Source organism: Triticum urartu, chromosome 1A (genome assembly GCF_056163025.1).
Source record: "Triticum urartu cultivar PI428250 chromosome 1A, HENAU_Tu73, whole genome shotgun sequence".
Classification (NCBI taxonomy): Eukaryota; Viridiplantae; Streptophyta; class Magnoliopsida; order Poales; family Poaceae; genus Triticum; species Triticum urartu.
The window spans coordinates 556,654,244-556,665,750 of NC_141873.1; the positions used below are offsets into that span (position 1 = coordinate 556,654,244).

Sequence of the window (11,507 nt, forward strand, 5' to 3'; positions counted from 1 at the left end):
GGGGGCGGCCCAATCGGGTAGGAAGCTCCAGCCCCCTTTTTCTGTTTTCCTTTTCTTTCTGTCCTCTTTTTTCTGTTTTCCTTTTTTTGTTTACTTTTAATTTATACTTTAAAATATTATATATATATATATAAGAATATTGACTTTTTTGAATAAGTACTAAAAAATGTTGAACAAGTACTTGAAAAATGTTGAATAAGTCTTAAAAATGTATAACAAGAATTTGAAAAATGTTGAACAAGTATTTAAAAAATATTGAATAAGTATTAAAAACATATTGAATGGGTATATGAAAAAGGTTGAACAAGTATTTGAAAATGTAGAGTAAGTATTTAAAAAGTTGAACAAGTATTTGAAAAAATAGTGAATAAGTATTAAAAAATGTTGAATGAGCATATGTAAATGTTGAGTACGTATTTAAAATATTGAAAAAAATATTTTAATAATGTTGAATAAGTATTAAAAAATGTTGAAGGTTTATTTAAAAAATGTTGAACAAGTACTTGAAAAATGTTGAATAAGTATTTGAAGAATGTTGAACAAATATCTGTAAAAATGTTGGACAAGTATTTTTTTAATGTTAATCAAGCATTTGGAGAAAAATATTATACAAGTGTTTCAAAAATGAGTAAGTATTTGGAAAAGGTTAAATGTTTATAAAAAATTGTTGTCCATTTATTAAAAAACTACCAATCTTTTCATTTAAAAACTGTTAATTAATCATTTAAAGAAAAAAGTTTGGAATGTATAAAACATATGTTGTCCATGTATTAAAAAATATTAATCTTGTTTTTGGAAAATATTAATGAGGCATTTTTAAAAAAATTTAAAAATTTTGTATAGAAAAATGTTGATTATGTATTACAAAATTGTCTATTTTATTGAAAAAAAGTTAGATGTGTATTGATAAATGTTTTTGTCATATACAAAAAATATAGAATAATAATCAAAAGAACAAAGGAAACCGGGAAAATAACGAAAATAAAAAAAGAAAATGAAACTGAAAAAATAACGAAGAAAATATGCAAAAAAGAATGAATGAAAAAATGGAGAAGAAAAAGCAAAGAAACAAAAGAAAAAAAATGAAAAAAAAACAGGCTTGAATCAACTCAAGCAGGACGCGCTCCTGCAACTATGCACGTATGGGGACTGGGGGGGGGGGTATGGCTAGCAACGCGCGCTGTCTCTCGTTTTCTTTGGTATTTTTATTTTCTACCCTCGCCCGTGGCCCAATACGATGCGCGGGAAGAGAAACCTTGAGCGAGCCATCCCCCACGCGATCGCTTGATGCGATAAATAGCGTTCGCCGTAAGGGAGAGGGAAAGCCCACAATGAAGATCCACCGAGAAAGCCCACTGTGGTAGAAAAGCGAAGCCCACAAGCCCAAGGAGGAATGTCACCCTTATTTCTGGCTGGAGCGCACCGACCTTGCCTATAAAAAACAAAAAGACCAACGAAGCGAACCGACCAAGGCCCCACCCCACCGAGGTCCAGCCAGCGCAACGGGCGTCGCCTCCAGCCCAAAAGCCGACCGACCGCCACGTCGCCTCCAACACCGCGTTGGTTCTACTCCAACTCGAAGAAACCAAACCCTCGACTCGACCCCCCACGGACGACACGCCTGCTCCTCCTCCGCCCCATCTCCGCATTCCCCTCCCCTTTTGAAACAAACACAGGCAGCGCGACAGAGAGAGACCGAAGCCCTTGACGGCGACTCACGACGGCGCGATGCTCCAGAGGCTGGGCCTGCGCGGGAGCCCCAGCGCCGCGGCGGGCGACGCGGCGGCCGCCTCCCCCGCCTCCTCCCCCGCGGCGCCCGCCGCGGCGGGGGGCCTGGGCCGCCCGCTGCGGCTCGTCTACTGCGACGACAAGGGCAAGTTCGTCATGGACCCGGAGGCCGTCGCCGCGCTGCAGCTCGTCAAGGGCCCCGTCGGCGTCGTCTCCGTCTGCGGCCGCGCGCGCCAGGGCAAGAGCTTCGTCCTCAACCAGGTACCCTTTCCCTCTGGGCCCCTCGCGGGGGCGTTTCGATTGGCTTGGCTCGTCGGCGAATGCGCGCCTAGGGTTTCCGCGGCTCGGTAGATCGGCGCGTTTGGCTCCGGCGTGAGGACGTTCGGGAGATGCAAGGGGTGGTTTGGCGACCCGAGTGAGCGGGTTAGGGTGGATTTGGGGTTCTAGGGTTTAGTTATTTGGTGGAATTCGAGCGGGATTCGGTTGGGGTTTTACCGTGGGTGAACTCACTCTGCTGGAGTGGACGATTTGGGACCCTAGTTGGAACTCAGAGTGCAGATTTCGCAGCTGGTTCGGGGTGGATAAAACGTTTAATGCTGAAGAATATTTGTTGTGTCAGTATGTTATAAGAGGATACATTTTATTTGTGAGGAGGACTTCATCAGTAATATAAACCAGTTCCAACTCCTGGTGGAATAGTTGAACTACAAAATTGGCAGGACAAACGCAGTTGAGATTGAGATGCAGTGATTGGCGTCATCTTTCCAAAACCATTGCTACTGTTTGTTGTTAGGTGCCTCTAGCATGAGAGTGCTTGGAAGACCCAATGGACAATTTAGCAACTGGAGTCGTATTTGGGTGGTTTAGGGTTATAGGGTTTAGGTGCCTCTACTACACACTTGTGATTTCGTTGGTTCTACCGTGTGCTCACTTTGTTGGACCTTTGGCTTCGCTTAACACGTACAAAATTTGTAACCGGTCTGGCATTAAACCCCAAGATATCTCTTGGAATAGTGGAACTATAAAGTTGGTAGAATTGCAAACTTGATACTAACAAGACGAGAAAACTGCAAAAGTTAATTCAAACAATCATTTGAGATGGAAATACAGTGATTGACGTCATCGTGACAAAATCGTTGGTACTGCTGTTAGGTACCTCTGGCCATAACGACACGATTTTGGGTGGCAAGTTACCAGGATATATTTAGGCCTCCTTTGGTTCATAGGATAGACATTTTATAGGAATAGAAAAATCATAGGAAGTGAGATGACATGCATCTCAATTCCTGTAGAGGAAGAGATGTCATTTGGTGCATAGGATAGGAATTTTTCCATTGAGTCTAGGCTAATGTTTTTTTCCCTCCAAAATGTGAAGGATTGATTCCTATCCTACATATGAATAGGAATCCATTCCTACAAACCAAAGGGCTTCAAAGGAATTTATCCTTTGCAAATCCTAACCTATAGAATTCCTATAAAATTCCTACAAACCAAAGGAGGCCTTAAGTTTTATGTACTTCTGTTTTAGAGTGCATGTATGACATGCTTGATTGTAAGTCATAAAGGAAAGTGTACGATAAAACTGCTAAAGTTAATTCAAACAATCATTTGAGATGGAAATACAGTGATTGACGTCATCTTGACAAGATCATTGGTACTGCTGTTAGGTGCCTCAGGCCATAACGACATGATTTTGGGTGGTAAGATACCAGGATCCAGTATCTTCTGTTGCAGAGTACATGTATGGCATACTTGATTATAAGTCATAAAGGAAAGTGTGAACGATAAAACAGGAACGTTGAACCACATCGTTAAGAGACAATACATTGCCAGGTCATTGAATGCACAGTGTTTTGGATTAAAAGTATTTTGTACTTCGGAAATAGAAACTGCTAACACATGAATAGAGGCTGACATCTCATAGCGTGATGTGTAGTATGTACCGAACAAAAATATAGCCAGTTACTTCTATCAGCTCCATCAGATGAAGCTCACATTCAAATCCTTATCCTATTAATCCATCAGACTGTGTCAGAAGGTTTTTTCTTGCATGGATGGATGGATGTACTTGAACCTTTGTGTTTGTTTTGCTAAATAATACTCCCTTGCTGCATGCTTTTCAACCTCGCTCTCCATTTCATCATCAGACGATAATAATTATCTACGTATGCAGCTTCTAGGGCGAAGCAGTGGTTTTCAAGTTGCATCGACACACAAACCTTGCACCAAGGGACTTTGGATGTGGAGTGCACCTTTGAAGAGGACTGGTCTTGATGGAACTGAATACAATCTTGTATTGTTGGACACTGAAGGCATTGATGCTTATGACCAAACGGTATGTTGTGTAACTTTACTTTGAAACTGACAATGTCATGGTCTGCTAAATGATCCTGGAGAATGTCTTTATTTATTTGGGATCACATTTATTTGAGTAGCTAGTTGAATTTTGATGTTGAGATGGTCAAAAGATTTTCTACTTCCAATATTTATGGGTTTTCCTTCAATGCCACGGTTATGACTATGACTTGTTGGGACATACAGATTTCTCATGTCAATTTTGTCAATTCTATTTTTGTCCATATAAATACAGTCTGCAAATTTCGTGTGGTGTTTTTTTTAAAACTTAGCAGGCGATGTGCAGTTAGTAGTTTTTTCCCCATCAGTATAAACAGAAGCTATATATTTAAAGCGTGATGGTCATTTCTGTTGACATTCTTATCACGTTTAGATTCAGTATACCTTATTCTGGAGTGTTTTCTCTCTCCAACTATTCCTAGTGAGATGTTCACAACTCTGTGTTAGGACATCAACCTTCTCTCTGCTAGTTGGCTATTTGTTCAAAGATAGGTTGCTAACTAAATAGTTTTCTATATTCCGTTTACACAATTTCATGTTTTCTAATTGTAATTTTGAGCAATGTTTGTTGTCTTTTTTTGCTTCTGGTGATTTTTTTATGGTTGCTTATGTGCATTAGGATATAATTTTCGATCTGCTTTCTATTCTATTGTCTTATTACTCTTTCCTTTTTTGACAGGGCACCTACAGTATCCAAATATTTTCGTTGGCTGTTTTGTTATCAAGCATGTTCATATACAACCAGGTATATTTCTGAGCGAGTGACTAAGGTTTCTGCTATCTATTTTTTTTGGAGGGCATGCTACAGTTATATTGCAGAAGCTTGTGTAGTCCCTGGTCATATATGAGGAGCTGATCAGTAAGCTTGCTTGTTTTCCCCCATTTCATACTCTAATCTATTTTCTTGAAACCTTGTTGCTTCTTCCAGATGGGAGGGATAGATGAAGCCTCAATTGACCGTCTTTCACTAGTCACAGAAATGACAAAGCACATACGGGTTAGGGCCTCAGGTGGAAGGTCCAGTGCCTCTGAACTTGGGCACTTCTCACCTGTCTTTGTTTGGCTGTTGAGGGTAAGATATTGTCTTTATTTTGTCCTAATAAAGTCTATTTGCACTTCATATGATGGTTATGTAATTGTACATACATGTTCTATCAAACATCTCCGGTGTTTAACCATACCTGCATTTCCTTCCGTAAATATTTGAAAATCACTGGCTTGTTGATTTTGGTACCAACAGGACTTCTACTTGGACCTGTCTGAAGACAACAGAAAAATTACACCAAGAGATTACCTTGAACTAGCTCTAAGGCCTGTTCAAAGTGGCGGAAGAGATGTATCTTCTAAGAACGCGGTATGGTGGCAGGACTTCCTTCTAATGCATGTCTGCTTAAGTAAATTTGCATACATACTGTTGTGATTTATCTTTTTGTAACATATCTTAAAGATACTGATGCATCTTTTTCTCAACATATCTGAAAGATACGGGAGTCAATCCGCGCTCTTTTTCCAGACAGGGAATGCTTTACACTTGTGCGACCTGTGAACAATGAGAAAGATCTCCAGCGCCTTGATCAACTTCCTGTAAGTATTATTCCTGTCAACTGCAATGGACAACCTACCATAGTACCATTTTATGGCAATGTCCGCAAGAAGCAGACCATGTATCATTACCATTCGGGTAAAATCTTATTTTTGCAAAGCTTTTCTTATTAGCTTATCTATAATGCCTAGTGTAAGATTAGGAGAGTTATCCATGCAGTTCATTGTTAGACAATGAATGCTTTTTTTGCTTAAGAGTAGAAGTTGTTACAGGAAAATTCTCTGAAGATTGTATGTACTCCCTCCGTTCGGAATTACTTGTCTCGGATATGGATGTATCTAGAACTAAAATACGTCTAGATACGTCCATTTCTGCGACAAGTAATTCTGAACGGAGGGAGTACTTGGTTTAGCAAGATATGGTGCAAATGAATGTTTTGTGTGTTCCCTTAGAGTTCTGCACATTATAATTTTATACATTTTCGTTATGGTCTTATTTGCTTAAGTGTTTGTTCTTGATAAATGCTCTTTATTTTCCTGAAAGAAAGCAGTTGCATTCTACTGCACATATTTCTATATATTTGCTCACAACTGTACAAATGAAAAGCCATAGCTAAATCTAAGCTAATCTAGGCTAAGTTAGAAGTACAGGGCAACAAAGTTACCTTAAATTTGTACCCACAGCTGGATGCCTAAAAGCCAGTTTTTTTGTTCTTGACGAATGCTTTCATTTCTGTACTATCTATTTTTTTTTGTCTGCTTAGTTTGTCTCTTGTTTGCAGATGAATACATTTCGTCCAGAGTTTACATCTGGCCTGGATGCTTTCACAAAATTTGTGTTTGATCGCACAAGACCTAAACAACTTGGAGCTAGTACCATGACAGGCCCCATCCTTGCTGGGTTGACACAATCATTTCTTGATGCGATTAATACTGGTGCAGTCCCGACAATATCTTCTTCATGGCAGGTATGCCCAAATTGATGACGGTATTATGATTCATGTCTTATGTTGTTCTTATGTATAAATCGCACAACCAACTGTTGGTATTGCTTGCAATTTAATTACGACAATGCTATTGAAAAACATACCTGTTCTGCAGTATATTATTCATTTAAATTGCTTTCTACCTTTTTAGCCCATTCCGATCCATAAGCATTTAAAGAGTTTAAACTGTTGTAGAGCTCATTTGCAGCAGGTAATATTTGGAGGAAATGGTGCGTGCTTTATATCCGCTAGATTTTTATGTCATTATAAATATAACTTAGTGATTATGATGTTATGGATGACATGCTGTGAATTATCACTTAAATTACATAATTGCTTAGTGGAGTAAGAAGGTAAGATATGAACAGTTCAGAGAACTGACTAAAGTATATTGAGGCAACGGATGAAAGGACTTTATGAACATTTTTGAGAAATGACACACTTAGTGATATGAGGTGACAAAAAATGGTCTGGTGAGCAACTACAGTTATTCGTTAGGACTTTATGAACATTTTAGAGAAATTATACATGTAGTGATATGAGGTGACAAAAATGATCTGATGACCAACTACAGTCATTTGTTTTTTTGAGGGGGGGGGGGGGCACCGATTCACTGCTCTTTTGTTACTGTGTCCCTACTGTTCTATCACGATTTTGATATCTGATTTCTGTTGAGGAGGAGCTGTCTCATAGTTTTTTGTTATGCAGAGTGTGGAGGAAGCTGAATGTCGTAGGGCATATGATTCTGCTGTGGATACTTACAATTCTTCTTTTGACTGCAAAAAACCAGCAGAAGAGGTAGGCATTGCTAATAAGCAAGATGCATTTCTCCTTCCACTTTTTTGGGAGGTTCTGATATGTTGGTTTTGGCAGGATGCTTTGCAAGAAGCACATGAACGTGCAATGAACAAGGCCATTAGTGTTTTTAATGCCTCTGCTTTTGGTGCTGGGTCAGCTCGTTCTAAATTTGAAAAGCTTCTTCAGACTACTCTAAGGAAGAGATTTGAGGTGACTGCTGCTCCTCATCTACTACTTCAGTTGACCATGCCTGCTATTACTTGTCTTTCTCATTAATGTTCTATCAATCCATAGGTGCTTGCTGTTAAAAGTACTCCATGTGATTCATAATATAAGTGGTTTTAGAATTTCTGCCATTCATAGAGTTTATAGGCTTGATCATTGATGTAAAAAGAATTACCAATGTGAAGAATTTCATAATATATGATTTTTTTTGTTTGTTTGAAGTTATGGCCTAAGTGTCGTTTCATAATATATGCACTACTTATATTGTGAATCAGAGGGAGTACATCAGTACCAAAGTGTGCTAAATGATAATGCTATGAATGCAGGATTTTAAAAGGAATGCTTTTCTAGAGGCCGATTTGCAATGTTCAAATAAAATACAGAGCATGGAGTCAAAAGTGCGGGCAGCATGTAACCGTCCTGATTCAAAGTTGGATGATGTAGTCAGGGTAAGACTATTTTAAGCTTTTCTCTGAGATGCAATACTGCAAACCGTTGGAATGCTCTATTCATTTTATTTTAGCTTAAAGTTCAATAATACTAACACAATTATGTTTGATATAATGCAGATCCTCGATGGCCTCCTCATGGAGTATGAGGCGACTTCTTATGGGCCGAAGAAATGGACAAAGCTCGTTACATTTCTGCATCAGTGGTAAGCACCTCATCATTGTTCGTAATGTTTTCATTTTGGGACATGATATATCATAATTTGTACTTTGAATTTGATAATATAACTTTGAAGCTACGCGGTTCAAGTTGGCTGCATGTAGGGATACACAAGCGGCGCACGCTTTTGCCTGTTTCCTATTCAAACTGCTCAAATCAGTTATAGCTCGTATTTGCTGGGTTAGTTTACATTGTACTATCTACTTGATTAAGCGTGGGCTTAGTGGACGCGCTGCTTGCAACCTTAGCTGTATGATATACTTTCAGGAACCAAATCTATCCTTTGTTACCATCTTTACATTATCTGTTCTGCTGAACATCTTAACCATGGCCCTCACTTGTTTTATTTGCTTGTGTATTCACTTAAATTTCATCATATGCCAATGAATTGCTGCAGTTTGGCGGGCCCAATGCTAGACCTTTTCAGAAAACAATTGGAGCATATAGATGCTGAAAGGAATGCCCTGAGACTGAAATGCAGTTCAAGCGATGATAAGGTATCATTGCTCAGGAAGCAACTAGAGGCAAGTGAGGGGCACAGAGCTGAGTATTTAAGGCGCTATGAGGAAACTATCAATGATAAGCAGAAAATGTCAAAGGATTACTCTGTTCGAATAGCTGAACTTCAAAACAAGGTTAGCAAGTTGGATGAGCGCTGTCAGAGCTTGTCTTCTGCCCTTGAACAAGCAAAACGAGAATGTGCTGATTGGAAGAGCAAATACGATCACTGCATTTCACAGCAGAAGGCAGATGAAAGCAAGTTAAAATCCCTGATTGCTTCTCTGGAATCTCGGGTAAGCATCAGTGAGGGCAGATTATCTGCTGTACGAGAGCAGGCTGAATCTGCTCAAGAGGAAGCTTCTGAGTGGAAACGTAAATATGAATATGCTGCCAATGAGGCCAAAACAGCTCTTGAAAGAGCAGCTTCAGCACAGGAACGCACAAATAAGAAAGTGCAAGAAAGGGAAGATGCATTGAGGGCAGAACTTGCTACCCAGCTGCACGAGAAGGTAAACCTTTCTCTTGCACTCGACATTTTACCTTCTGAATTTTAGTTGCGTGCGTTCTTGGTTGTTTACTTTTTAGTTCCTCGTTCTGTCAACAGGAAGAACTGATAGCTACATTGAATGCAAAAATCAACCAAACTGAAGTTCACAAGACAAGTTTGATGTCGAGGCTTGAGGTACCCCCCCCCCTCCACCTCCCTCCCTCCCTCCTTTCCCGCCCTCAAATGCGATGTAACATGTAATGTCTCATGGCCAAATGCAGGTTACTGAAGCAAAGTTGAAGAACCACGAGTCAGATTCAGTGGCTCTGAAGGGAGAAATCAGATCATTGACTGATAACTTGGAGTCTATTAAAACTGAAGCTCAGTCCCGTGAGCAGGAAGTGAGGATCCTGGAACAAGAAAAGAACCATCTTCAGGAGAAGTTCCTATCTGAGTGCAAAAAGTTTGATGAGGCCGACATGAGGTGCAAGGATGCTGAAAGGGAGGCTAAACGAGCAGTCGAGTTGGCTGATTTAGCTCGTGTAGAAGCTGCTGCTGCTCAGAGAGACAAGGGTGAAGCTCAGCGACTAGCAATGGAGAGACTCACTTTGATAGAAAGAATGGAGCGACAGGTTGAAACTCTAGAGCGCGAGAAAAGTAAGATGGTGGAAGAAATGGAGCGGCTTCATCAGTCTGAGTTGGATGCTCTATCCAAGGTCAGGATGCTTGACGAGAGGGTTGATGAGAGGGAAAAGCAGATTGGGGAGATGTTGGAACAGAACAACCAGCAGAGATCCAACACGGTCCAAGTGCTTGAGAGTCTGCTGGCAACAGAGCGTGAAGCTTGCGCTGAAGCCAATAAGAGAGCCGAGGCCCTGTCACTGCAGCTGCAGTCAACCCAAGGCAAGCTGGACATGCTCCAGCAGGAGCTCACCTCTGTTCGGCTCAACGAAACTGCACTTGACAGCAAGGTGAAGGCCTCCTACTCTAGGCGCACGAGGGGCGAAGCCACCGAGTCCGTCCATTACATGGACGTCGACGACGACGACACCGGGAGGCGAAGGAAAAGATCGAAGAGCACAACGAGCCCGTTCAAGAACAATCACACGGAGGATGGCGGATCCGTGTTCTTCGGAGAGGACACGAACAACGGGAGCCAGCAGCTGGAGGGGACGGAGACCGAGACCGAGGACTACACCAAGTTCACGGTGCTGAAGCTGAAGCAGGAGCTGACCAAGCAGGGGTTCGGCGCCCAGCTGCTGCAGCTGAAGAACCCCAACAAGAAGGACATCGTCGCCTTGTATGAGAAGCACGTCGTTGGCGGCGCTTGACTGCCTCTTCCTCAACAATATGTAACACATCATTTTAACTCGTGTGCTAATTCTAGATTTCGTGCAGCGTTGTGTGCTGGTGACACGTTTTAGGTCAGATTGTGAAACAGCATATGTATAACTTGGCGTGGGACTTGTTGGTTTGTGGACTTTGTTGTTCAGGACTCTGTGCGCTTTGCTTTCTTCACTTGCACATAAACTTTCCTGAGCCTTGTTTCAGCAATGCATCTCCGCGTTATCCAATTGTAGCTTGAGATTGATCTGGTGATCTTAGAAGTCACAGGGCTGAGCATGCGACAACCTCTGCTCACATCGTTGAGCCCAGCCATCAGTTCTCGCAGCGTCGGGGACTGCGCGCTTGGCTTTCTTCATTTGCTTCTCTCTGTCCTGCAGTTCCAAAGGCTTTTGTGGATGCAGATTTGAACCCTTTCCAGGTAGGGATACGATGCTACCATTGGACTTGGAGTGTGGTTGAAGTTATCTTCTTGAGATAACTCTATTTTTTTCAGGTTTTCTTTGAGAGTGTGAGTTCTATTTTGTAGGCTCTAGGCTTTGGTATGGATCGGAGTCTCTTTTCTCGCAGATTGCAAGATTCTTGCATATGCAGCTGAAAAGCTAGGAACCCACTATCCAAGCCCGGCCACTGGAGTATCAGGCGGCTTCTAGCAAACTGCTTCCATGCGGCTTCTTCTCTGGTTCCTTGTGAAGTTCGTGAGCTGAGCTGGAGCTCTCCATTTGGCTCATGGGCGTGGGGCGTCTCGAGCTCGGCGTTTGCAATGGAATTCTTCCTTTCCTTAGACTGTTCACCAGGTACATGAAATCGTATTGATTGTGGTTTGACGTGTGCATGGGAGTATATCTTGCCGTGTAAGCATTCATAACCAG

General features: G+C 41.4%; 1 protein-coding gene across 1 annotated transcript; it reads left to right on the forward strand.

Annotated features, from left to right (window-relative positions):
* The first annotated feature begins 1,599 nt into the window (after positions 1-1,599).
* On the forward strand, positions 1,600-10,781 carry LOC125528318 (Guanylate-binding family protein). The gene is made up of 14 exons (XM_087531296.1): positions 1,600-1,989; positions 3,902-4,063; positions 4,763-4,828; positions 5,012-5,155; positions 5,324-5,437; positions 5,566-5,667; positions 6,408-6,593; positions 7,320-7,409; positions 7,485-7,619; positions 7,961-8,083; positions 8,204-8,289; positions 8,701-9,313; positions 9,409-9,486; positions 9,573-10,781. Exons 1-14 carry the CDS (start codon positions 1,729-1,731, stop codon positions 10,620-10,622), a joined length of 3,210 nt encoding a protein of 1,069 aa, XP_087387422.1. The 5' UTR covers positions 1,600-1,728; the 3' UTR covers positions 10,623-10,781.
* Positions 10,782-11,507: the final 726 nt, after the last annotated feature.

Bases quoted from the DNA above. Each gene is read 5' to 3' on its own strand.
- LOC125528318 (XM_087531296.1), top strand. From the start codon at position 1,729: ATGCTCCAGAGGCTGGGCCTGCGCGGGAGCCCCAGCGCCGCGGCGGGC. The intron at 4,829-5,011 runs GTATATTTCTGA...TGCTTCTTCCAG, and splicing joins GCATGTTCATATACAACCAG to ATGGGAGGGATAGATGAAGC. The intron at 7,410-7,484 runs GTAGGCATTGCT...TGGTTTTGGCAG, and splicing joins GCAAAAAACCAGCAGAAGAG to GATGCTTTGCAAGAAGCACA.